The 26,771-nt window shown below is 33.9% G+C and overlaps 6 protein-coding genes across 6 annotated transcripts; 2 read left to right on the top strand and 4 right to left on the bottom strand.

Moving 5' to 3' along the window:
- Positions 1-470: 470 nt before the first annotated feature.
- LOC101250389 (RNA-dependent RNA polymerase 2) lies at positions 471-6,047 on the top strand. The gene is made up of 4 exons (XM_004236072.5): positions 471-1,126; positions 2,882-4,785; positions 4,876-5,026; positions 5,108-6,047. Exons 1-4 carry the CDS (start codon positions 590-592, stop codon positions 5,873-5,875), a joined length of 3,360 nt encoding a protein of 1,119 aa, XP_004236120.1. The 5' UTR covers positions 471-589; the 3' UTR covers positions 5,876-6,047.
- A 1,469-nt stretch (positions 6,048-7,516) lies between these two features.
- Positions 7,517-7,942, bottom strand: LOC101250679 (uncharacterized). The gene has a single exon (XM_004236073.5). It carries the CDS (start codon positions 7,940-7,942, stop codon positions 7,517-7,519), a length of 426 nt encoding a protein of 141 aa, XP_004236121.1.
- Positions 7,943-10,563: 2,621 nt separating this feature from the next.
- Positions 10,564-11,681, bottom strand: LOC101250978 (protein NUCLEAR FUSION DEFECTIVE 2). The gene is made up of 3 exons (XM_004236074.5): positions 11,414-11,681; positions 11,233-11,324; positions 10,564-11,147 (listed from the first exon to the last, which is right to left on the bottom strand). Exons 1-3 carry the CDS (start codon positions 11,477-11,479, stop codon positions 10,739-10,741), a joined length of 567 nt encoding a protein of 188 aa, XP_004236122.1. The 5' UTR covers positions 11,480-11,681; the 3' UTR covers positions 10,564-10,738.
- Positions 11,682-15,589: 3,908 nt separating this feature from the next.
- LOC101251271 (probable cyclic nucleotide-gated ion channel 16) lies at positions 15,590-21,352 on the top strand. Its single transcript, XM_004236075.4, has 6 exons — positions 15,590-16,286; positions 16,988-17,197; positions 18,084-18,388; positions 19,129-19,240; positions 19,751-19,987; positions 20,343-21,352. The coding sequence occupies exons 1-6, from the start codon at positions 15,864-15,866 to the stop codon at positions 21,090-21,092; spliced, it is 2,037 nt and encodes a 678-aa protein (XP_004236123.1). The 5' UTR covers positions 15,590-15,863; the 3' UTR covers positions 21,093-21,352.
- A 571-nt stretch (positions 21,353-21,923) lies between these two features.
- Positions 21,924-22,746, bottom strand: LOC101251567 (uncharacterized). Its single transcript, XM_004236076.5, has one exon. The coding sequence runs from the start codon at positions 22,642-22,644 to the stop codon at positions 22,267-22,269; it is 378 nt and encodes a 125-aa protein (XP_004236124.1). The 5' UTR covers positions 22,645-22,746; the 3' UTR covers positions 21,924-22,266.
- Positions 22,747-24,413: 1,667 nt separating this feature from the next.
- LOC101251870 (RING-H2 finger protein ATL46-like) lies at positions 24,414-25,862 on the bottom strand. Its single transcript, XM_026030082.2, has one exon. The coding sequence runs from the start codon at positions 25,414-25,416 to the stop codon at positions 24,478-24,480; it is 939 nt and encodes a 312-aa protein (XP_025885867.1). The 5' UTR covers positions 25,417-25,862; the 3' UTR covers positions 24,414-24,477.
- Between the last annotated feature and the right edge of the window lie 909 nt (positions 25,863-26,771).

Here is a 26,771-nt window from a genome sequence, read left to right as displayed (position 1 = left end):
CCCTTTTTGTTCAATCTTGCTCTCTGTTTTGGAATTAAGCTACTCAATTACTCAAGTCTCAAGCTTGATTGATAATCTCATCCGCAACTTAAATTAATCAGAGTTTTAAAATTGTATACTATTTACGATATTTTTGATCAACGATAATTTAACAAACTATTTTTACCATATGCATATGAAAAAGCTCAAAAGTACATGCTTTACTAATAGGGTATATCTCGTAATAAAAAAGTATATTATTTATGATGTCTTCAATCGACGATAGTTATTTATTTTTATAATATATTTTATATGAACAAGCTCAACAAGTCTTCTAAGAAGTACGTGCTTTACTAATAGAAAATGTCTGATAATTGTTAATCCGTTACAAAATAAATTAATATCAAAATAATTAGCTAAACAAGTAATATATTTTAAAATTTATAACTAATAATCAATCCGTTAAATAAAATTATGCGTCCAATAAGCAGGCTAGGTTCAAGTCCCGGATATAGACATGGGGCGGAGCAAAGAATATTGGGGCACGAACTAGCAAGAAAAGAGCAGTAAAAGCCGCATTAAGCTTTCCAATTCATCATTCGAACAAGTCATGGGGGTTGAGAAGAGAGCTACAGCAACTGTGAGGGTCTCAAATATACCCCAATCTGCTATAGCTAAAGATCTTTCCAACTTCTTCGACTCTTTAATCGGCAAAGGATCAGTCTTTGCCTGTGATATTCACTCTGAGCATAAGAATTGGAAATCGAGAGGCCATGGTAGAGTTCAATTCGAGACGTTGCAAGACAAATTACACTGTTTATCACTAGCGGAGCAAGGGAATCTTCTCTTTAAAGGGCACCAACTCTCACTGGTCTCGTCTTTCGATGATATCATTACAAGGCCCGTGGAACCTAAGTGCAGATTCCAGGCCGGAATCTTGCATACTGGGTTACTGGTCGAGAAAGATGTTATGCAGGTTTTGGAGACTTGGGAAGATGTGAAAACATTGATCATGCCGGAAAGGAAGTGTCTTGAGTTTTGGGTTAGTCATGCAGAGGAGTGTTATAGGTTGGAGGTACAGTTTGGCGATGTTACCGAGGGTACTCTGTGCTCTGTGGAAAACCAAAAATCTGCACTTCTTTTGAAGGTTTGATTTTTCTGCTACCCATCTTTAAATTTTTACTTTTTTTTTTTACATTTAGGGCTTGGAATTTGTTGTGAGTTGAGTGTGTGTGTAAGCGTTTAGACTTCATATAATAGTGATATAATTTCAAGGGTTGAAGAAGAAAATATAAATGGTAGAGTAAAAGCTCAGCTGTAGAAACTAACGGTAAGAGCTGTTTATAGCACTGCAAATGGATTTCAATGATATAAGTAAGAATAAATAGGCAAGTAGCATGATTTCGAAAGCATGCTCAGCTGAATTCACTCAGTTACTAGTTCACAGGGATGGAGTCACAATGGAAAGAGAATCAATTAGATTAATGCTTAGTAGAACTTCTAATGTATAACTACTTTGGAACGAATGTGCTAACTTCTCAGACTTATAATAAACTGAGTTTACTTAATGAACCCCTACATACACTTATGCTAGCTGAACATTAGTCAGAACCTCCTGCTTCCAGTTCCAATTGTAATTTGTATCAAGTAACCCCAAAGCGTATTATATGCTTTAGTAAGGATGCAAGGATAAACTTTACAGAGTGGCCTATAAAGTTGTACCTCATAATCTTTTTTCTTCATCAGTTGCACATTTTCTTTTTGGTAAATCTCCGATTCGAAGGAGAAGGGTTTTCTTGGTTGTCTATGCAATGAAAAGTCATTCATAAGTTAAAAAATGAGCTGCAAAATCCATGCAGATCGTGAACCGCACAATTTTTGGGGAGATGTATTATGTTGTGGTGTGTTTCACTTTAACTATAGAAAGAAGTTGGTAGGACACTTTTGGACTTTTAGTTACATTTAAACGTCAAGGATATTATATGTGCAAGTGAAAAAAAAGGATATTATACAGAAAGTCAGAGGTAAAACTTCGAAGGAGGAATCACTCCTCCTTATCAAAAGAAAAAGGAAGAGGAACCTGTGCTGTTCAGCACTTTCGTGCTGTGTTGAATTGAGGGAATCAGTTTTCTTCTGATCTTTTATGAAACTTGTTTACCGATTATACAGTTTACACAGTTTGCATGATTTCTGAGTTGTTAGATGATCCTGCCAAGTACCAAAAGTCTGCGACAGTTTTGATAATGAGCAGGATGATTCCGAATCTGTAAAAGCCTCTGTTTAAAAATTAAAAAGCTAGGGAAGGATCAATAGAAGTCTTGACAATAACTTTGAGGCTAATAAGGCAATTTCCATGGCAGGTTAAATTAGATGGGATTGTGCATGGTCTAAGAACACTTTTATTGTGCATTGACTAGTCTCTGACTTATAAAGAAGTCTGAGTTTGATTTCTTCCACTACTCATTAGAACAAAGGGATAACTGCTTTTCGTATTGATTTATGTGATACATGCGATAACGAACAATGATAGATAACATTCTTTCACTAGTGATTACTTTATAAAAGATATTCCTATGATATGACCTTGAAAAGAGACAAAAACTCGGAAAGAAGTGAAAATCCTCTGAAGGTAAATGGAGTAACATTATGCTGAAATAAAATTTTGGCATTTGTGAGATTTTACTATCCCTTAACCTTTATTTCTGAGGCAAAAACTGTTTGTGGGGAATTCATACCTTTTTTCTTCTTTTTTTCTCGAAAGATGGACCATTTATGTCCTTCCAGGATGTAATATATCTTGTTTGGTTAGAGTCAAATTTACAATCTTATATAAATATCTATTAGAAAAAAGAAACCAACCAAGGTGTTCTTTTTCATTTGAGTGAGTTTTTTTTGCTTTCAGCTAAAACATGCACCAAAGCTATACCAAAGAGTTTCTGGACCTGCAGTTGCTTCCAAGTTCAGTGCTGACAGGTATCATATCTGCAAGGAAGATTGTGAGTTTCTTTGGATTCGCACGACTGATTTTTCCAACATAAAGTCTATTGGATGTTCATCCTCTCTTTGCTGGGAAACTGAAGACGGATGGTTAAGTTCAGATTTGTTTTCTAGTTTGCCATGTTGCAACCAGGATGTGATAGATCTTGATCTGGATAAAGTAGGAGATATTTATTCTGGTTCTGAATTTGTTCCCCTTGTGAGGATCCCATCAGATCTGAAGCTACCTTACGAGATCCTTTTCCAGCTTAACTCCCTCGTACAGACTCAAAAAATTAGTCTTGGTGCTATTAATCCAAATCTCATCGAAGTTCTCAGCAAATTAGAGTTGGACACTGCAATGATGATCCTTCAGAAAATGCATAAGTTGCAGTCTATCTGTTTCGACCCTTTGTTATTCATCAAGACACGCTTGCATGTTTTGGGTAAAAACAATAAGAACCGGCCTTCATCATCCTACAGCAGGTTAGTGAATCATAGCATGATGAGTGTTCACAGAGTCTTGGTAACACCATCAAAGATTTACTGCCTGGGTCCAGAGCTTGAAACCTCAAATTACATCGTTAAGAACTTTGCATCACATGCTTCTGATTTCTTGAGAGTAACTTTTGTGGAGGAGGATTGGGGTAAACTTTTTCCTAATGCTGTTTCTATGAGTGTTGAACAAGGTATTTTTGCAAAGCCTTATAGAACTAAAATCTATCATCGGATTTTGTCTATTCTTCGAGAAGGAATTGTTATTGGAACTAAAAGATTCTTTTTCCTGGCATTCTCGGCCAGTCAGCTACGCTCAAATTCAGTTTGGATGTTTGCTTCTAATGAATATGTCAAGGCAGAAGATATCAGAGAGTGGATGGGGTGCTTCAACAAGATCCGTAGTATCTCAAAATGTGCTGCAAGGATGGGTCAACTGTTTAGCACCTCTGTTCAAACAATGGAGGTTAAATTGCAGCATGTTGAGATTCTTCCAGATATTGAAGTAACCTCTGATGGTGTTAGTTATTGCTTCTCAGATGGTATTGGAAAGATTTCCCAAGCTTTTGCCCGACAAGTTGCTCAGAAATGTGGATTGAATCATACCCCATCAGCATTTCAAATAAGATATGGTGGTTATAAAGGTGTGATAGCTGTTGACCGCAATTCCTTTCGAAAGCTATCTCTTCGTGGCAGTATGCTCAAATTTGAATCAAAGAACAGGATGCTTAATATTACCAAGTGGAGTGATGCCATGCCTTGCTATCTGAATCGGGAGATTGTTATCCTTTTATCTACTTTGGGAGTTGAAGATAAAGCTTTTGAAGACCTGCTAGATAATCATCTTTGTCTTCTGGGCAAGATGTTGACCACTAATGAGGCAGCTTTAGATGTTTTGGAGAGCATGGGTGGTGGTGAAGTAAAAAAAATCTTAATGAGGATGTTGCTCCAAGGATACGCACCCAATCAGGAGCCTTATCTCTCGATGATGCTTCAATCACATTTTGAGAATCAAATTTCAGACCTAAGAAGTAGGTGTCGTATATTCATTCCAAAAGGTCGAATTCTAGTAGGATGCCTAGATGAAACAGGTATATTGAAGTATGGCCAGGTTTATGTACGAATAACCATGACTAAGGCTGAGCTACAAAATGGTCAGCAAAATTTCTTCCAGAAGGTGGATGAAACAACTGCTGTAGTAAGAGGTAAGGTTGTAGTCACAAAAAATCCTTGTCTTCATCCTGGAGATGTAAGAGTACTTGAGGCTGTGTATGAGGTGACATTAGAGGAGAAGACCTGGGTGGATTGCATTATTTTTCCTCAGAAAGGAGAAAGGTAGATTTGAAATGTTCCCTATATAATATTTGAGCAGAAAGAGAATCAAATGTTCTTTAATGCTCAAAAGTACTGAATTGTCATGTGCAGGCCTCATCCAAATGAATGCTCTGGTGGTGATCTTGATGGTGATCTTTATTTCATATGCTGGGATGAAAGTCTCATTCCTTGTCAAACAGTGACACCCATGGACTACACTGGGAGAAGACCTCGTATAATGGATCATGAAGTCACTCTAGAGGTAGCTTGAGCTATTTCTTCCATGAATCAAGAAATCTTTTTTTTCTGAAAACCTCTTGTTTCTTTCCCTGATTTTTTGCAGGAAATTCAGAGATTTTTTGTTGATTACATGATTAGCGATACTCTAGGTGCAATCTCTACTGCACATTTGGTTCATGCAGATCGTGAACCAGATAAAGCTCTGAATTCAAAATGCCTCCAGTTAGCAACCCTTCATTCAATGGCTGTGGACTTTGCAAAAACTGGAGCTGCAGCTGAGATGCCCAGGTTTTTAAAACCAAGGGAGTTCCCCGATTTCATGGAGAGGTGGGACAAACCCATGTACATTTCTGAAGGGGTATTAGGGAAGCTTTATCGTGGTGTTATGAAGTCTTATATTCGTAGGAACTCAGATGACCTTTCTGCTGATAGAGCTATCCAGGATGCTTATGATCATGATCTTCTGGTCGAAGGTTACGAAGCCTTCACTGAAACTGCTAAAACTCACAAAGCAATGTACTTGGATAGCATGAACAGCTTACTCAACTACTATGGAGCAGAGAAAGAGGTTGAGATACTGACAGGCAATTTGCGCCAGAAGTCAGTGTATCTGCAGAGGGACAACAGGAGGTACTTTGAACTAAAAGATCGAATCTTGGTTTCTGCCAAAAGCTTACACAAGGAGGTCAAAGGGTGGTTCACTAGTTGCTGCCAGGAGGATGATCATCAGAAATTGGCTTCAGCATGGTATCATGTTACTTATCATCCTAGTTACTGCCATGAAAGTGCTAATTGTCTGGGCTTTCCCTGGGTAGTTGGTGACATTTTGCTTAATATGAAGTCTCATAATACCAGAAAAACCATCCCCTAGTGTTCAACCATGAAAGCAAAAGTTTGTTGTTTGATCCTGCCTTATCCAAGAAAATGTGTGTTCCATGTGCGTAATGCAAGACTTGAAAAAGACTCTCTTGTCAGGAATGCTATCTATACAATCTGTTGTCGATCACTGTGAATAAAATCCTCATTCCTTACCTATTGCATAATATCAGTAATGTTCGGACCAGCTTATGTTCTTCTCTAACGGTTGTGTGAAAATAATTGAAGCTAATGTTTTGCATTCATATTTGTCCCAGCCAAGTTGCCACCACTTGCCAGGTTCCAAAAATAATATTTCCTTCGTTTTAAAAAGGATGACCTAGTTTGACTTGGAAGACTTTTTAATCTTGTAGTTTTAAATTAAAGTTATGTCAAATGTATCAAAATATTCTTTAATCTTGTGATCTTAAACATGTCATGTGGAAAGTTTAAAGTTAAAGTGCTGTTAAGAAAGGAAAGAGATCATTCTTTTTAAACAAACTAAAAAAAAAAGTAGAGACATTCTTTATGAAATGAACGAAGGAAGTAGTATCTTATCGGACTCCATATCCTTATTTTCTTTGAATGAATTTGTCAGCATCTGACTACTTTAATCCGATTAAAAAGAATGGTGACCATGACATAATTTAATTTAGAAATCAAAATCTGGGCAATACTAGTTGACAGCTTTAGCAGAGTATAGAAAAAAATAATTAAAAAGGAGCAAAAAGGCAAAGAATTGTCTCCACTTTGTGTTCTTTTTCCTTTGGATAAGGAGGTTTATCTCCACTTTACAAAATTGATAATTCCATGAACGGCGTTCTTTTTCTAATCCATTAAACCTTTATCTCCCAACAAAGCGAAAAGATCCAAATTTATCCAAATCACTTGATATTTCTTTATTTCATTACTCTTTTCATCCATTAAATCTTTATCTACAGACCATAAAGGAATCGCAAAAGCTAAAACATCCAAATATCTCAAATACGTTTAGAACTTACTCAATTTTACTACTTTATATTTTAATCTATTTATTAGTTTTAATCTTAACATCGAAAAATCATCATGCATTTCTTCTTATTCTTTTTTAATCATAATGAGTTCCAATGTAGAATGAGTGGACCTCACATGCCTACATTATTCAGAAGTAAAAGGTCCAAACTCCAAACCTACCCCTGAAATTTGAACTTCCATTGGGATCAAGAATAAAAATTAAAATTGTTCCAACGACTAGGGTAACATAAGACTATGAGGTTGTTTGGACTTCAATCTAATCGTGTACGTGAAATAACTTATTTCATGACTATAGTAAAATAATTCTATATAGTTTATCCTAAAATTGTTATACCTTATGACTTCCACCAATCACCAAACACTCCTAAAAGTTTAATTAAGAACATAATTACTCAAGTGGTAAGGATAAATTTAACCATTTTGCCAACAATAACAAAATAGTTTAGAGAAGTTGATTTGTTCCTCCAATTAACCATTCAATATCTTTATTTATGCACAAATTGACCAACTCATTAGCCAATTGAAATGTATAAACTAATTCTAGAATATATACTAGTATATGTGAAGGAAAAATGACGAGTCCTGATGAGCTGTAGGCTCTAACAAGTGAGAAATCATCTCCATTCTCCAGCACTGAACTCATTCAAACGAAATTAGGGCCATCCCTGCTCAAATCCAAGGACCCTCTAGCCGATGCCGGAATTGAAGCGTAACGCGTCGAGAAATCCCGGAGCCCGTACTCATCCTCCTCTCCATTAATAGTACCTTCGTCGAAGTTTAACGCATAACTGAGAGGATCGTAGTGGAATTTCCCCTGCGTACCATTTTTGTTCCGATTGAAACGCCGGATAAAAGTTTTCCATCTCGGTCCCGCTACAATCTCCGACCATTCTCGTAGCTTCATTAAAGCGTTAATCCCTTTAGCCCAAACAGAACCTTCTTTCACTTCTTCAGTCTGTTCCTTACGCCACCATTTCAAGCCGCCGCCTGACGACAACGGAAAGCAAAAACAACAACGCCGCTCCTCCGATGGCTGGGTGTATGTGTGTGAGAATTCAGGTGCCTCCATAGCTAAATAGGAATATTGTACAGCGGCAGAGAATGGAGGGTTTTATATATAAAACAAATCCACTTGCGAAACTTGTCCTTTGCAGAGCTGTAACTGTTGAGGAGTCACTGGCACCGGGAATTACCGGTTTTAAATACTATAGCCTTACCGCTCACTTTGAGTACAGTTTTGGAGTTATATGACCGGCTCTCTCAGTATTCTTTTTTTTTTTTCAAAAGAGACTTCACTTGAGTATATTGTACAGCTACGCAAAATGGCTGTCACAACTCAGCCATAGCTTTTACTTTAAAAAAATTTATAAATTCAATCTAATTATCACACTCCTCCCTTCGTCTTAATTAGTTTCTATACATATATATACTTGGTAAACTATAGGTTTAAATTTGGTATTATAGTGATTTTATAGGTATATTTATGTTCCACGTTAAGAATATTGAATTCTTTATCATGCCAAGTGGCAGAGCTACGTGTAAGATTATGATTTGTTTTTTGTCTTCGAAGAAGAAAAAAAAATTGGTTGCATTCTTTCCATTGTTAAAATATCAATCCTGGCTTTTAGTACAAATATCCAGGCTTGTAACTGAAGATGGGTTGAGCGCCACAAAATATTCTGCTACGCGTCTCCAACAAATATTTAGGCATCATGCACAAAGAATCAAGGATTTTTGTACTAACTTTTTGAGTGGATAATCAATCGTCTTTTTCTTACACAAGGGACCTATATTCTTGCTCAACGTTTTTTTTTTTTTGTGAATCTTTTGATAGCCTTTATATTGTAATATATTTTTTTTTTAAAAAAAGGTGACATCAATGACCGACCTTTTTATAAATATATATATAATCAGATTCCCGACCAAATGAAGTCAAGGTTTGCTCAAGTTTACGATGACAAACAAATGAGGAGGTGCCTAACTTTAAAGCATCAAAACGTGTTGATAATTTTATGAGATGGCTTTTCATGCTTAGCAAAGACAGAAAACCCAAAGAAAAGTGAGATGGACATGCCTAAAGTATCAGGTGATGTCAAATCCCAATGACATTACTAAGATATCAATCTTTTAAACTTCACCAACTTGCAAATGAGATTTAGTTTGCCAACTCAGGATTGATGCCAAAAGATGGCACCAGCACACACTACCAACTTGTGGGTGCATAAAATTAACCACGAGTGGAGAAGTACTTCGAAGGCAAGAAGGCTTATAATATCACAGAATCTTGCACATTTTGATACAACTTAAAAGTTCTTGGTCCAACCAACAGATGACAAATACCTACAGTAGATGGTAACACCCACGCTGCAAGTGACAACACCCAAATGCTATTACAATTTCTTATATAAACCTAATTGCTATACACATATGAGTTACATGGTGCCCAATAGCCTATTCATAGTGAGAAAACAAAAGTCTAGTCATTTCTACCAGAGATTTAAAAAAAGGGGAACATAAAACTACATCTGCAATAAACGCAAGAATACTCCACAAGAATTACTAAAGATCCGACTTCTGTTTTTTGTCAACAAAAGTGTAAATCTGAATTCTGATTAATCTTTTCTAGCACATAAAGACATGTTTAAGCTGTCGATGATTAAGTCCTGAAACAAGACATTTATATACTTACCCGAGCTAGCAATAGCTCCTATCAGGTCTCAGCACCAAGACATACTTTGCCCGCAAAGATGGTAACTAAGTGCTATCAAACTCAAATGCTATCAGAAAAATGATTGCCCATTGACTCACCATAAACTTCATGTACTGCTTGAACAAAATAGTGCTATCGCAAAACACCTTCGTTTATGAAATGTGTTCAAGAATAATTGTGATTTTTTCATGTTACCTCGGTCTTCTCAATGGATTTTTTTAAAATTAGAAGGCAAGGCAACTCATGTTAGAATAGAGTACTAGAGTAGTGCTAGGACATATTGAAAAACATTTATCAAGTGTAAGTGGCATATGTATAGAGTAGTGCATGTAAACTATTGCTCCATCGCGTTATACACACAGAGCCCAGTCATTTTCAGTGATTCACATAGTAATAGAAGCCTGATCTACGAAATGATCAAAATAATGAAACACATGTACAACACAACACACATATTGATTGACCAGATTAGTAGGAAAAAAACAAAACTAAATATGATAAATTGGAAATTCAACAGGAAAGACATTATTCGTTTACTTAAACAAATCTTGTGATCACATGATAAAATCCATGTCAAACTACTGCTCCTATAACCAAATATGGAACAATGGAATTTGCTTCCAATACATTCTAACTATTAGCACAGAGAAGAGTGTATTTTTTCCACTTGAGAATACCTGCTTTAAAAGCTCAAGTATAACGCCTGCATGATCTTTTTGAGATAAATAACATTTTGTTTGAATAATAGATTGCTAGACAGTGGGCATGCAATCATCCCAGATGACTCATGTCAATCTGTACATTAGTTTTGCAGCTCAAAAGATATTCCAATAGCAGTGGCCATCGGAGATTTGGTATAGTGGTTAGAATGCAACACGAGTTGTGGTGTTAGGCACATATCATGGGTTCAAGTCACAGTATTTTGTATCATGCACCACTAAACCTCGCGAATTTCTCAATTATAAAGAAAAAGATTCCAGTTGCAGTGCACACAAATGATTTAGATACGCAACATAGTTTAAGTCTTACAAAGTCAACTAGTTACACAGCGCATACGAAGCTTAAAACAGAGTGGCTAGTCTTCAACACATACTAATACACAAAGTTCCCTCTAACTAGAAATATATCAACAACCATCAACAATCAGTTGAATACTTACATTGCCATAGCTTTCTCCATGCCTTTCCCATGAATTGTCAAGAATACCTTCCCCGCACTGTCCAAGCTACTCTTGTCAATCGCAATAGCTCCGAACATTGCCCTGAAAGCACCACAAACCACTGCAGGAGCCGACGAATTGGTCTTCCTAGAAACCCTGATTATCTTCTGCAAACCTAAGCGCCCTCCGTCAGCAACGCATGATGTTACCACATTGGAAGACAGATCCATGATGACCCGGTTGAGATCCTTGGGTGATATATCGATATCCTTGCTAAGCAATTGCAGAGAAACCGAACCTTCAATTACCTTCTCCCCCAAAACGCTCAAAGCTCTGTTGTTCTCTCCTGAGTATGATGCATGCGTCAGAGCACGTCGTAGTAACTCCACATCCTGAAATGTGTACCTAAATACAAACGTATTTTGACTCAATTTTCAACCAGGATTTGGTTTACTAAACAGAACAACTAAAATCAGTCGGAGAAATTTACTGGATTTGATTTTGAAGGGTTTCGAGAGCGATCGAGAAAGGGGAAGTGGGTCTCGTTGTTAAGGAGAGATTTTCCTGAGCCTGAACCTCAGCCTGTAAAGAATGGTATCAAATAAGTTAGGGTTTAACATCACAATAAGCAAAAGCAGACTGTATTGTTCACTTCTATATGATGGTTCTACCTGAAGAGAAGTGTAGAGAGCAAAAGCAAGTAAGATGAAGCAAATGAATTGCCGGAGATGGCACATGATTCCGGCGAACTGTATCTCGTCGATGGCGACAAAGTAAAGCTGAGTCGATGGGTGTCGCTAGTGGGGTGACTTGCGGGGTAAAAAACAGGGGTAAATCCACTTTACTAAGGAACTGTTTGCTTATGAAAATTACTTTCTTTTATTCCATATTAATTAAATTTGTGACAATGCACCAATATTAAGAAAATCATTTCAACATATATTTTAAAGGAAAAATTGTATATATTTTAAAGGGAAAATTGTATATAATAGCAAACTAATAACCTAAATTAAATGGAATAGCTAGGGTTTGATTAAATTGTGCTCCATAGCAAACATTAGCTAAAATTTGTCAGCGTCTCTCTCCCAAAAATCTCGCTCGCCACTCTCCATTCTCGCTCGCCTCTCTCGCTTTATACACAAAAGTGTATAATTCTGTTTCTGTTTTGTATAAAGCGAGAGAAAATTATATATACACATGCAAAAATATATATCTTCGTGTTATACACTTAATTATACAATTTACAAACATTTTACTTCAAATATTGCAGAGAAAAATGCCAACGAATTATACAATTGCGAATTATACAATTGCAGTGAAATACAATTTTCTCTAGCCTTATACAACAGAAGTGTATATATTGTGTTTCTGTTTTTGTATAAAGCGAGAAAAACATATATTCTTCTTGCTATACACTTATAATTATGCAATATACATACATTTTAATTCGATTCAACTGTATGAAAAACAAATAATACAATTGCAGCGAAATAGGCCAGCGGATTATACAATTGTATATGTATAGCAAATTATACAGTTTTATGTTTACTATGGAGCACAATTATACAAAGTTTTGCTATAACATACAAATATGAATTTTTTGTTTGCTATATGTGAAAGTTGCACAAAATATTTTAAATCGTAATTTTACTATTATTTTTGTAAAATTAAAATAAAACTTAATAGGATTGTTTTTTTGTTGATTATCTTCTGCAAACCTAAGCGCCCTCCGTTAGTTATGCTGAAATTTATTTTTTATTGGTTGTTAGGTCTATCAAGTATGCATGACAAAATTTCTTAGAATAAATGTGTTTATAAAGATACTCCCTAAGAATGAGTTGTTTGTTTATGAAAGAGGGTTTAAGGGGATAATTTTGTTAGTTTACATTCTCAATATAAGTTACTTTAGGATTAGTCATTGATTCGAGTCGTAATTATTATTCGTGGGATTAGTTATTTCACGCTTTTGTAACCAAACAAAAAAATTGAGGAATATAAAAAAGTTGTCCAAAATTATTTTTTTTATCCATCACACCAAACGATCCCCACGTAAGAAGTGAAATTCATTTTTTAGAATATATAAAAATTAAATTTTCCCATAAATATAAATAGAAATTATGATTTAGGAAAAACTTGAATTTACATCATTTTGTAATTATTGTAAACATTTAGTAATATACTCTAACTAGTGTACTTAGCCGCGTTTCGCGCGGTTATGAAAATGATTAAAATAAAATTACATATTAATATCAATAATTACTTTAATAAAAAGAATTTTTTTAATCACATAATTTTATAGAAGAGAAACTATGAAAAATATTTAGATTAAATATGAAATTTATTAAGAAATCAATATATGTGAACTTCAAAAAGTTAAATATTAAAAATAAATTTTATAGAGAAAAAGGGAAATAATAAGAATTGGGTGATATTACTTAAATGTAAACTTGTGATCATTTTTTTCTTTTTTATTTGAGATTTTCTTAGTATAATTTATATATATTTATGTAAACTTTACATCTAATCGTTCTTTTATGCTTATTTGTGATTTTATAAATTATATTCTTAGTATAATTTTTCGGCAATGTATAACTCGGATTACTATTAATAGTTAGTATTCATGACTATATAGTTAGCCAACACTATTATAAATCATTATCCACAATTACTATTACTTGTCCTCATCATGACCCAATCATCACATGTTTTAATTATTTTTATTGTACAATATTAGATTAATTTAATATTTGTATTAATGACTTTTTAATAATTAAATTTTAAATAAAGAAAAGTTTAAAAATCTTAATTATATAAATTTCATACTTATTATTATTATTATTATTATTATCATTATACTTAGGTTTAGATATCCAATTATTTTTGGGACAACTTATATTGGAAAAAAATATAAAATTTAAAAATAACATAAAAGAGAACAAAAGAGAGAATTAACTACGAAAAAAAGATTCAAAAAAATGACACATACACAATTTCTATTTCTTTTAATTTTATTTGGCTTAAACACAAAATATTAAAAAATATTTTTCACATTTTAAATAAATATTACATTTAACATAATAAATTTCTAAGAATAAAAAGTCACAGTAATTAAGAGGTAATATGACTTTGAACTTTTGTAACATAATAAGAGTAATATTTGTACATTATTACACTAATAAAGAACATTAATTATAGAAAATGAAATATAAACAAATTAGAGTTATTGAGACAAATATTTTATTATAAGTAAATAGATAGGTAGGAAAGCAACTAAATTTTTAAAATTATAAATTAATCATAATTTTGAAATAACTTTAGAACTCCCGAAAAATAACAAACATGAAAATATAAAGACTTATTAATAAACAACTTGAAATATTCTAAGAAAAACAACAAAAATGAAAAATTTAATTTATTTTTGATAAAATCATGTGTATTTTAAAAATAATAAATTAACTTTACATTTTTATGATTTATCATTTTTGTTAATAAAAATTGTTTCACCGGATTATGAAAGTATATGTTCACATATTTTTTTAAGTAGCATATCGATTTCTACTTCTATGTTTTAAAATATTATAAATCACAAACACAATAAACTAATATCATCAATAAAAAAAGTGAGAGATGAATTTACCTAAACAAATAATTATTTTGAAGATTGTTATCATTATATAGTTAAATTATCTATAAATCATATAGAGGTCTAAGGAGAATAAATTAGATGTTTTTTTTTAAAAAAAAACTCAGATTTCTATCTTCATGAACATAAACAAATAATATTAATATATGATTCAACAAAGAAAGAGTTGTAATTATATTAGACATATCAAATTATTTTTCCTTGTAAACTCAAATTATGCAAGAATGTCTAACCATTTTCATTATAGATTTATCTTCTATAATCGGCAAATCTGATTAAATAAGTTAAAAAATTATCTACCAAAATAAATTAAAAAAAAGATAAAGAATAAGGAGAAAATTACATTTAAACACATATAATCATTTTTGACAAAACATAAATAATTCAAAAAGAAATAATATAATAGAAACATTACTTCTTAAGGACCTAAAAAAATAAAGAATAATCACTATATAGCTCAAAATCCATTAATCTCCATCTCTTAACGTTTTCATTTCATCTTATATATAAGAGTCAAGAAAAATAATAACAAATAAATTATTAGTCCTAAAATGAATCTCAAAGATAACAAATTAAAATATTACATCTCATAAAGGATAAGAAAAAATTACATTTAATCATAAATTCTGTTACATAATCATTTTGGACAAATAATCAATATATATAACTCAAAATCCATTAATCTTCATTGCTTGATGTTATCATTTCATCCTATATACAAGAGTCAAGAAAAATAATAACAAATACATTATTAGTCATAAAATAAATCTCAAAGATAACAAAACAAAACAATTTATCTAGAAGAAATAAAAATATGATGACATATTAGCCTTACTTGCTAAATAAAAGTAATATATTAAATAATATTTAAAAAAACAATGCACCTCAAAGCTTACAAATATTGTAACATTCCTTCCACTAATTCTCTACCCAAAGATGACTACAAAATAACACACAATTTAGGTGTAATTTTATAGTGTTAATGTAACATTTCACATTAAATAATTAGAAGTTATGAATATGAAAGGTTTAAGAGGTTATGAATATGAAAGGTTTGAGGATTATGAATATTATTAATACTAATTTAAGAATAGAATTTATATAATTAAATATATATAAATTTATTTAAAAAAAACTAAAAAAACAAATAAAAAATATCAAGTAAAAGAATGAAAAATAAGAAAAAATGAATGGAGCTCATCTCATTTAGATTTATATATAGATTCGATAATGACGTTTCGAACATCAATTATGTTTTGGGAAGAAATTTTGATTTGATAATTGTTGAGGTAATTTGAATGAGGAAAAGTGAAAAACTGAAGGATGGGAAAAATAAGCAAAGCTATATATACGCACCAGCAGTAGTGAATCTGTCGCGCGCAACAAAATGAATCACTCTTCGTTTTGTTCTCTAATCTTTGAGAAACTCAAATCTCCATGGCCATCATTCTTGTGTCCTAGGGTTTCTCTGTTCAAAAATGAATTCTCTCCCAGGCCATCTCAACCGCTTCAAGAATTCCCTGATTTACGACCAGCAAAAGCCCTTTTGGAAGCAGATTCATGATCCAAATGGCGAATTTGTTGGCAGATGGAATCACATTTTCCTCTTCACTTCCTTCGTCGGTCTCTTTGTGGATCCTCTCTTTTTGTTGCTTCCTATTATTATCGATAACTGTATGGGCACCGACAATCTATTGGGTTACGCCATAATAGTATTTCGCCTAATGGTTGATTGCTTCGCCTGCTTTCAAATCTATTTGAAATTCCGTACAGCTTTTGTTTCCAAAAAAACTCGGGTTTTTGGCAAGGGTGAGCTAGTGATGGATCGACGCTTGATCGCTATTCGTTACTTAAAAAACGCCTTTGTCATTGATGTTGCTGCTGCCCTCCCTCTCCCACAAGTCAGTGCATTGTTCATACTTTCTTTGTAATCATAGTAGTAATTTGATCGTAATGTTATATTTCTGGGTTTTTATGTTGGTTAAATAGGCTAGTATATCCATGATTAGCATCCACAGTAACAAGGTTCTGTTGTGCTAAGCCACCCCCTAAAGATATTGTTTTTCCCATTGAAAGCCCCATATTATGAAGATTATTGCTACATCTTATATTGTAGCTTCCACGATCCCTAATATACATCACCTCATGGGCTTATGTAGAGATTCATTGTGTGCCACCTATATCATCCAAGTATTTGTGGCCACCGTAGTCGAGAGGCTAGCTTCTTCTTGTATGTGAGCGTATCCAAGCTACCTTGGCCGGGTGAAGGTACTAAACCAAGTTTTACGCCATCACTTCACCATCTTTATACTCGTCAGGCCTAACCATTAGCCCACACGGTATATTCTCCAAAAAGGCTTCACACCATTAAGATTCTCTCTACACCTTCTAAATAGCTACATTTTCATTTCAGCAACCGACGTGAGACTTTTTATTTGCACACCCAACATTTTCTTTCTGTGAAATATTTTCTCATTGTGTTTGTTTTGAAGGCTGAACTCAATTTTTTAATGATGCCCTCTGTTTTTGTGAACTTCTTATGGGAAAAGAATGTTTAGGGGGTATGATGAATTGTATCTTTCTCATGTTTTTGGTTTTGCAGATTGTTATTTGGTTTATAATGCCATTGAATGGCTCATCACCCTCTCATGCTAATCATTCCATCTCTTTGATCATTATGCTTCAGTATGTGCCGAGATTTTTGGTCATTTTCCCCTTAAATTCAAAGATTATTAAGAATACAGGTGTTGTTGCAAAGACAGCTTGGTCTGGTGCCGGATACAATCTTCTCTTATATTTGCTAGCAAGTCATGTAAGTTCTGCAGTTTCTGATTTTTTTTTTCTTTTATCGGAACCATGCAAAAGGCTCCTCCTTTCCTAAACTCAAATTCTTATTTTGTTCATCATTACCTCTCAGATGGCGATCCTAAAAGGAACATTCTTTTTAGTGAGTAGAGAGTACTAGATATCAACAAGAGTCTAAGCTAAAGTCAGTATATAAATCATATACTGTTACCTCATCTGTAGCTTATTTAGGTACCCATAAACAAGACTTGACTTATTTAGGACAGGTTAAAAGTGACACTACCACATAATGGCATGCAGGGGGAGAATCAGCATATTTTGGTGTATGATAGTGAATGAGAATTGATCGATTAGAATAGGAGACAAGTTCAGAATGGAGAAAGAAAGTACACGTATTAAAGTGATTCAGTGACTGGGCCTCACTTTTCAGGCTCACCGCCAATGCTGTTGGAATATTTACATGAGTTGCGCCTTAAAAAAGGATCCTGCTGATAATTGAAGGATAATGGCACTAGGCTGTCCATACATTAGTCTTTTCAGTCTATCAGGAAGTCAGTTCCATCTGGAGTAGTAAGTGGGTGTTAGGTGGTTACAGATATTGCAATCGTTTTCGTGGTAGTAGCTAAAATTACATTTGGGTTTGCGTGAAATTTGACTGTGATGTGGCCTGTTGTAGTTGCTGATTGTGCTTTAGAAAAGAGAGGAGACAGTGAAGAAACTAATAAGCAGCATAACTTTCCTATGTTTCAAAGATGTGTTTTTTCATTGTTATTGATTTAATAAACGTTGTTATGATCCATGACATAACTATTACCTTATTGAGATTATTGTTTAGTTCTTTGGAGATAAATTAGTTCACAGAGATTAATCTGTTTTTTCAATTGTCAGTGCAGGTTTTAGGAGCTATATGGTATCTGATGTCTATTGAGAGGCACTTTTCATGCTGGACAGATGAGTGCGTGAAGAAGAAAAAGGGTTCTCCCGATTGTAATCATGACTACCTTGATTGCTCATCACTTAATAAACCTGGGCGTCAGGAGTGGTTAGAAACCACTGAGGTATTCAACCGCTGCGATGCTACGCGCAATATAACCTTTGAGTTTGGAATGTTTGGTGATGCAAATACTGAAAGAGTTACATCTGCTAGCTTCTTTGATCGATATTTTTACTGCCTATGGTGGGGTTTAAAGAGCTTAAGGTATTCTCTTCGTGGTCTCTCTCTTGATTTTTCTCAACAAGTTCTGTAGAAGATAGTCTGCATTTCAATTTAAAAACTCTCTTATCTAATGAACTTTGTCTGCACCTCCATAAATTCTTATCAAGTGGTGAAAAAGATACTTAGCAAACGATGTGGGTTATGTTGTAAGTCGGGGCCGAAAAGTTGTTTGTGTTTTCTGTAGACTAGATGAAAGACTCAGGAACTAGTCCTCGTGAGTCAGCTGACAACTTTTTCTCCTCAGAAAGATTTATGTCAATTGTTATCAGTAAACTGTAAAGCAAAATTTTCATCTCCAAAAACTTGTTTTTAAAGTTGGAGCAAACCTAATATCAGAGTTGTGCATTTATCTAAATAAATTTTGCAGAAGAAGAATATTTGTCATACTGTGTACACAATCATACAATTCTTAACCATTAATAAACAATACCCTGAAGAGAAGCCCGACTTAGTCAGCAGGTTAAATATTAGTTTTTTCTCTCTTCAATTTTAAGCATCTTAGTTGCAACTTTAACTCTGGTCATGTCATGAGGTTGAAGTACTGAACCACAGTTTTAACTCCTTTGAGAAAAAAGAAAGGAGTCTTCAATGTGGCATGAAATATTTCGTCTTTTATATTATACGAACTTGAAAAGTATGAGAGATATTTGCTGTAAGAGTATTACCTTTTGCATTTCATTTAGATTTATGCTTAATGGATCCTTCAATCTCTTCATTTGCAGTTCATATGCACAAAGTATTACTACCAGCACTAACATTGTTGAGACGCTCCTTTCTAGTCTTATTTGTCTTCTGGGTTTGGTCTTCTTTGCACTGCTGATAGGCAACATGCAGGTAATTTCTCATGTGAAAGACTAAATTGGAATGTGTATTTTTATAACCTTCATGTCCAGGCATCTCCCACCAGCATAGGTATTGGGTAACTCTGTCCAACAAGGTTTGGACAGATGGAAAGAAATCACATAGGTTTTTACTAGGTGGAAGGATACTGAAATGGTAGACAATGACATAGTTCCAATACACGTTTTTCTTTATTATCTTTTTAAACAACTTATTAAAGCTGAAGTTTCTTGTGGATGACCAGTGTAAAACATTACTCTAATTACTTATTTGAGTTGAGGATGCAACTATATCTACTGACTTAAAATGGTCAGTTATAGGAACTCATTGCTAGTGACTTGTGTACTTATTCATCTAATAAGGATCCAGGTTATGTCCACAGGAAGAGATTTTTTCTTCCTTTTGGGGAGTGGGGGCCAGGGCAAAGGCGGCACTATTTCAGTCGAAATAAATATTTTGTATAATTCGTAAGTGACACTGTTTCTACTATTGTATTTTGTGAAGAGCTATCTACAATCCATGACAGCAAGACTTGAACAATGGAGAATTAAAAGAAGGGACACTGAGGAGTGGATGAGGCACCGTCAGCTACCTGAAGATCTGCAGGATCGTGTTCGTCGATTTGTTCAATATAAATGGTTAGCTACAAGAGGTGTCGAGGAAGAAGAAATTTTACTTTCCTTACCCTTGGATTTAAGGCGTCAGATTCAAAGGCACCTCTGCCTGGCACTTGTTCGTCGTGTAAGTTTTTTGTCTCATTATTGTGAAAACATTTCGATCCATTCGGAGCCGTGCAGTTTGTTAAGGAGCTATCTTGTTTTGTTGACTAAAATTACTTTGTTGAGTAACTTTCTGTAGAAAGATTTTTGAGGTAGGTCCAGCTTTTCTCCCTTCATTGCACCCATTTTTGCACCAGGCGATAAAGTAGCACCAAGGTTAACGAAATCTAGATAGCTAGTTTTAAGAGTCCAAGTTGTGAAAGAGGATAGCAAAAATCATCCTTTCTACTGATTTCAATTGGATCAACCATCTGTTTTGAACTTCAAAAATTTCCATATTATTCTTATATTTTGTAACTTCTCTCTGAATTTTTCAGGTCCCTTTCTTCTCCCAGATGGATGATCAACTTTTGGATGCAATATGTGAATGCCTTGTTTCATCATTGAACACGAAAGACACGTTTATTGTTCGTGAAGGAGATCCAGTAAATGAGATGCTTTTCATAATTAGAGGTCAACTTGAGAGTTCAACAACCAATGGAGGAAGGTCAGGGTTCTTCAACTCCATTGTGCTAAATCCGGGTGATTTTTGTGGTGAAGAATTGCTAACATGGGCCTTGGTGCCCAACCCAAATCTTAATCTTCCATCTTCAACTCGAACAGTGAGATGCCTTACAGAAGTTGAAGCATTTGCACTTAGAGCTGAAAAGCTCAAGTTTGTCGCAAACCAGTTCAGACGCCTCCATAGTAAAAAACTACAACATGCATTTCGATACTACTCACACCAATGGAGGACGTGGGGAGCTTGCTATATACAAGCTGCATGGAGACGCCATAGGAGGAAAATACTAGGGGAAGAATTATCAAGAGAAGAGAGCTTGTACTACAGGGGAGGGATGGACCAAGATGACAATTATGGTCGTGAATATCCAGAAGCTGGTGGTAATGCTTCGGATCAGGCAACAGAAAGCAGTACTCAGCAACTTGGAGTATTGGCATCAAGATTTGCTGCTAATACCAGAAGAGGCAAGACGGGGGGACGTGTGGACTCTGGTGAATCCAGCTTAGGTATGCCTAAACTTTTTAAGCCTGACGAGCCTGATTTTTCTCATGATCCTAGTAGTTGAATCGCCAGTTCTGGTTTTTGGGTTGGAGTTGGTAGATAGGTTACTTGTTGCTCTGTTTCTTGTTATACAAAAGAAACCATTCATTCCAACCCATGCGCTACTACATACTAACTACTTCACAAATGTAAATCGACCGCTAGCTTTTTTAAACCCCAGGGACTCTTTTAGTTACACCAAATGGTTTCTTGCAAATCACTGTTACCAATGAAAAATTACAGTTATTTGATTGATAAATCAAATCCAAGAAGTTGTTATAGATAGACTATGAAGCCCTTGAATATCTGTTGAAATGTTACTATAGAGCCTGACTTATTGTACAGTGTTCTATTGCATATCAGACTTGAAAATTATTCCAAGACTTGTCACCGCTATCTTGTGATTTCTCATATAATTAGCTCTGCGCTCAAAATCAGGTTAATATCCGACCAAAACATCATGTTCATTGAGAATAAGTTGTAATTTGGTTTTTTTCTCTAGTTCGTTTTGCATTTTGGTTAACAGGATCTATACCTTCAAATTATACAAAAGTTAGTTAGATAGAACCGCCCATCAGACATTTGTTGGGATTGAATGACACTGAGCCGGCAGTTATCCCTCCCCTCCACAGAGACCCAAATCATCTCATTGAACAATTAAAAGAATAGATCTAACAATTTCCGCAGATGAACTTCAAGTAATTAAGCAAATGCTTCAGACCCTACTACTAATACTTGCATTAGGCTAGGTCGTCAACAATCACATACAATAGAAAGAACAGAGCTCAATAGGAGAAGAAATGATTAAACGGATCTTGGTGGATTTGACTCCATCAAGTATATTTTGAGACCAAAGTAATATAATGAAAGATATATTTAAATAATTTACAGGATATATGCAAAATAATTCAAGATTTGATCCACAGATTGGGAATTTTTCTGGCAATAGTAATCTACAACCCATTGCCCTCTTTAGGATATAAGAATTACATCATACGTTGGCTTCCATCAAGCAAGAAATACAAAGACAAACAGATCCATGGAAAATCCTAGAAATCATCATCACATCTTTATTTATTACATAAAAGCTAAAAAGAAAAGATAAAGAAAAAGACAAACTTTTCAAGTCGACAGATTGATTTGGCAGCAAAAAAAAAAAGGACCAACAAATCCGACCACCTAACTCGCCGGCGATTATGTCACCGACCGGAAACATCCGACGCAAGACGAGACGCGATTGCAGAATGGTACATGATATCATGAAAATTAGAGCTCTGCATCGTCTTTCTCCTTAGCTCTTTCGCCTTATCTTCCGTGAAACCTCCCGGCTGAAACTTAGATCTGCAACGACCCGTTTCTGGATCCGATTTTAAACCCGAAATCTCCCTCACCGGCCCGGTTCTAATAGCGCTACTGCTGGAACCGGAATCGATATAGTCCGGTTCAGAGGACCATCCAAAGAGTGGGGTCCACCAGGATGACCCGGAAGTTGGTTTTTGACGGTTCAAATCGGGGTTAACCCGATTAACAGATGATTGAACTGGAGCAGAACAAAAACAAGAAAATGAAGTTGCCATTGTTGATGGTAAAGAGAGAAAATAGCAATGCTTTTTTTGATGATTTAAAGTGTGTGTTTTGATTGAACCGTTGAAGAAGTATGTAAAGACATTGTGAAAATAAAGATAAGATTTAATACGTGGCTACACCTTTTTTAAGTATTTGTTTGGTTGGTCAAACGTTCAACTTGGGTTTCGCTTTTACACTTTTTTCCCTTTTCATGATAACGATGTTGCATCATAGATAATATTAGGTATTCATGTTTGGGCCAAAACTTTGGGCCAACATTTTAGGAGGTCTTTATTGTTCTAAGCCTTTTCTCTTTAAAAGTCACAATTGTTCTGGCTCCTCGTGAATACGGAATACTTTGTGTACCGCGCATTTAGATATTTTAAGTAGGCCGAAACAAAGTTGATTGATGTCAAACAACGGTAAGAATGAGACACTAGTGGTAACTAAGGATATCGATGATCCTTGGCAACGAACAATTCCGTTGTCTGCTTAAGGAAAGATCAAATTTCGGACGAGTTTCAGAGAACGACAATAATAATAATAACATATCTAGTACTCTCATAAAAAGTGGGGTTTGGCTAGGGGAGGCATTGGTTGGTAGCCATTTTTCAATAATACAAGCAAAGTTTTAATAGAAGGAAAAGGAAGTCACCTCCATGATAAATTTTGGTAAAATTTAAAAATATACATATATATGATTTTTAATAAACTATTAAAATGATTTACAAAATTATTTATGTACAAACTTTCCATTAAAAGCTTTAGTTGTTTTATAGACAAGGCCATGTGCATATATATATCTTTTGGGCTCGTTAGGAAGGCCTGGTTTGATTCCGTCATTTTTTTGGTCCAAAAGTTACTTCAGGGCCGGTGGGCTTCATTCACATTGTAGTGGAAACATTTTGTACATTTTCTATCCAATTTAGGCCATTCAAAGTTATTATTATTTCTATTTATTACTAACTGCCATAAATTTTCATTGTTAGAGTCAAATTTTAAAAAATTTAACTAACATTTTAGGATATATTTTTTTACCATATTGATATGTAAAAATTGTAACGTATAGTACTTTTTGTATAGTTTTTGAATATTTAATATTTTTTGTTTAAATAATCGAATTAACTTAATCTAATTTTAACTTTAAAAATAAGTCAAATTGACTTTCGAAAAGCGCAACATGAACAAATAAAAATAGACGAGTAGAGTTTTTATTAGTAATAGGTCATAAATTTAGTAGTTTTGATAACGATTTTTTTTTTGGTTATTGGATTATCAGTTATTAATGTATTTTCTTAATAGATTAATCATAACTGTATAGTTAATTAAATAATTATATTTATATTATTTTGTATATAAAATCCTTGACTTAAAAAAATTATTTTTGGATGTTTTAAACTCATGGTTATTCTAGAATGTAAATTTTTTTACTTTTGAGCAGGATGCAATTTGCAAATTCATGTTTATGATTTATTTGATTTGTCATTTCTAAGTGACTTTCAAAGTTCTTTTTTATTTGCATCAAATTTTAACTATTAAACCAATAATCAAACCGATAATAATCACTAACCGACATGTTTATATGTTAATAATTCTATAAGAATTTTGCTTATCTATAAATCGATAATCAAGATAAATTTTAAAATTGAACCGAACAGAACCGACTGATATGCAACCCGTAATCCAAACTTCTGTACATGTAACGCTGTGAATGCATATAGCTTTCCAGTTAAACACCCCACCATCACAAAAAAAAAAAGAAAAGGAATAGAGAAGAGTATGTGGGTAGTTGATGTATATCTCAGAACTATGCTAAAAGCAATACAAATTGTTCAATACAAGGTTTACATAAATTGTGCTGTTTTAATCATTGGTATATCAATATTAACAGAAGGTCCATCAATATTTGTTTCTGAAGAATTTGAGAATTTGCCTTTCTTGGACCAAAGCCAAATCTTTGAAACAGAAAAACTCTCACCTTTAGTCCTAGCACTGATTTTTTTCCCTTCTGCGTTAGCCCCAAAATTAGTGTTCTCACACTTGGCTTTTAGAATCTTCACATTAGGCAACGCTATTTGTAACTCTGAATCACCAACCACATATTGAAATGAACCCATGGAGAAACATCTCCTTGCATCTAAATTACAGCTGATGATTTCACCCTGTGTACTTTTGTCTTCGTGGTTTTCGACCCCTTCATTTATACTCTTCAATTTACCTAACCGAACAGAAAATACTCTGATTTCTCCAACATTGTCCGTTTTTTCATCATTTGCAATTCCATCTTCCAAATGGAAACTCCATTGTTCTCTTGATTCTATTGAGCCTAATAAGGAATTTCCCATAGAAACCGCGGAGCTAATAATGCCTCTACATAGAGGACAAGTTGAGTTTGACAGTAACCATGTGTCTATACAATGAATATGAAAAGCATGGCTACAAAAAGGGAGCAATCTGAGCTTATCATGTTCTGAAAATTCACATAAGCAAACAGCGCAATCAAATGGTTCTTTTAAGCCTTTAATATCTTTATAGAGAAACAGAGGCAGAGTATCAATGATAGCTTGGTCTACACCAGAATCATGCTGACGAAATAGCTGTTGAAGTTGCCTTTGAATAACTTGAGAACCAGATGATTCAGGGAATCTATTAGATTGAGAAATAGACGAAAAAGAAGAAATCTTTAAATAAAACCTAAGAAGAAGATGAAGAAGACCAAACACAAAGAACACAACAGCAATAATTACAATTACCCATAGGAGAATTGGACTGATTCTGCTCATGGATAACAATTTAGTAAAATGGAGACAAAGAGCTTAAAAGGGTAAAAACCAAATCTTTTTTTTTTCTTCTTCCAAGAATTTTAAGATTATAAAATGGAGAATTTTAACACTGCCCTTTATCTGACAGGATAAAGAGAATAACAGAAAAATCAAGAAAACTGCAGATGCTCTTTACCTCAAAAAAAGTATATGAGATTCGATAAGTGGTGCAGAAGAATATGTGGCCAAACACAAGTGATTTGATAAGTTACTTGTCAATACTTACTATGCATAGATTGTGGGGAAAAAATGAAAGGCAAAGATGAGAATACTTATGAGAATATGAAGGCAGAGCAGTTTATGACATAAAATGACTTTTTCAAATATTGCCACATAGGTCTTTGTCACTGCGTCCTTTTTGTGTATTTTGTGGATACAATTATCTTGTTCCCTGGACAACAATGTCCCTCGTTGATTACGTAAGACTCAATTTATGTTATATAGTTTGATTTACTTTATAAATAAAAATAAATTATATATATTCATATGAGAATATAATAGATATTTTTTAAAAAAATGAATCGTAATAATTGAGATAGAGGGATTAGTTTAATTGTGAAGTCAATTTGTTTGGTTTGTTAGGAACTAAACTAATTAATGTTTCTACTACTTTCATTTTAGTAGTATATATTTGAAGGTGCATTAATCACGCAACCTTGCAACAAAAACAAGCTTTTCTAGATTAATTAATTAACTAATGGGTAGTTAAAATGATATTAAATCATTGCAATTAATGATTAAGAAATCTCCTATTCATATTGCCTTTTCTCCCATCTTCAAGTTTGACAAATATAAGTCAAGCCCCACAAAGAAAACATGCCATAATAGTTTGGTCCACTACTTTTCGTATAGGTGTATACGTATTATTTTAAGCCAAAATTACATATTTGGTGGGCATAATACATATATTGCATCCTAAATTTTACTTTAAATTTTAACTTTGACCTTCAATTTTCATAATGCACAAACATAAACTTTACCTATCCAACCTTTAAATAAATAAACACATGAGTCCTACCTGATAAAATACATGTAGGACGCCACGTAGGACAAGAAATTACATGTAGAACATGTGAGTCTATTTGTTCAATTTTGTACAAGTTTAAGTGTCTACTTATGCACACCCGAAATTGAAAAACATATATGTAATTTAAAGCCAAGTTAAAGGACATATTTATGTATTATGCCTATTTGGTGAGTTGGTTAAAAATAATTACATTCCATAGTCAAATATATATATATTTTTTTTTGGTTATTATTTGATAGCCGGCTATTTTTGTCCATTTGTCATTATAGAAAATTTGTAGTATTATTTT

The sequence above is a fragment of the Solanum lycopersicum genome, chromosome 3 (genome assembly GCF_036512215.1).
Source record: "Solanum lycopersicum chromosome 3, SLM_r2.1".
Classification (NCBI taxonomy): domain Eukaryota; kingdom Viridiplantae; phylum Streptophyta; class Magnoliopsida; order Solanales; family Solanaceae; genus Solanum; species Solanum lycopersicum.
This window is presented reverse-complemented; position numbering and strand designations above follow the sequence as displayed.

What these genes read in the sequence shown, in the direction of transcription:
- LOC101250389 (XM_004236072.5), top strand. Translation starts at nt 590, where the DNA reads ATGGGGGTTGAGAAGAGAGCTACAGCAACTGTGAGGGTCTCAAATATA. An exon ending in TTTCCTCAGAAAGGAGAAAG is followed by an intron (nt 4,786 to 4,875) that starts GTAGATTTGAAA and finishes TGTCATGTGCAG; the next exon opens with GCCTCATCCAAATGAATGCT. An exon ending in ATCATGAAGTCACTCTAGAG is followed by an intron (nt 5,027 to 5,107) that starts GTAGCTTGAGCT and finishes GATTTTTTGCAG; the next exon opens with GAAATTCAGAGATTTTTTGT.
- LOC101251870 (XM_026030082.2), bottom strand. Translation starts at nt 25,416, where the DNA reads ATGAGCAGAATCAGTCCAATTCTCCTATGGGTAATTGTAATTATTGCT.
- LOC101251567 (XM_004236076.5), bottom strand. Translation starts at nt 22,644, where the DNA reads ATGGCAACTTCATTTTCTTGTTTTTGTTCTGCTCCAGTTCAATCATCT.
- LOC101251271 (XM_004236075.4), top strand. Translation starts at nt 15,864, where the DNA reads ATGAATTCTCTCCCAGGCCATCTCAACCGCTTCAAGAATTCCCTGATT. An exon ending in TATATTTGCTAGCAAGTCAT is followed by an intron (nt 17,198 to 18,083) that starts GTAAGTTCTGCA and finishes TTGTCAGTGCAG; the next exon opens with GTTTTAGGAGCTATATGGTA. An exon ending in TGCTGATAGGCAACATGCAG is followed by an intron (nt 19,241 to 19,750) that starts GTAATTTCTCAT and finishes TATTTTGTGAAG; the next exon opens with AGCTATCTACAATCCATGAC.
- LOC101250679 (XM_004236073.5), bottom strand. Translation starts at nt 7,942, where the DNA reads ATGGAGGCACCTGAATTCTCACACACATACACCCAGCCATCGGAGGAG.
- LOC101250978 (XM_004236074.5), bottom strand. Translation starts at nt 11,479, where the DNA reads ATGTGCCATCTCCGGCAATTCATTTGCTTCATCTTACTTGCTTTTGCT. An exon ending in CTCTCTACACTTCTCTTCAG is followed by an intron (nt 11,325 to 11,413) that starts GTAGAACCATCA and finishes CATTCTTTACAG; the next exon opens with GCTGAGGTTCAGGCTCAGGA. An exon ending in ACCCTTCAAAATCAAATCCA is followed by an intron (nt 11,148 to 11,232) that starts GTAAATTTCTCC and finishes GTTTGTATTTAG; the next exon opens with GTACACATTTCAGGATGTGG.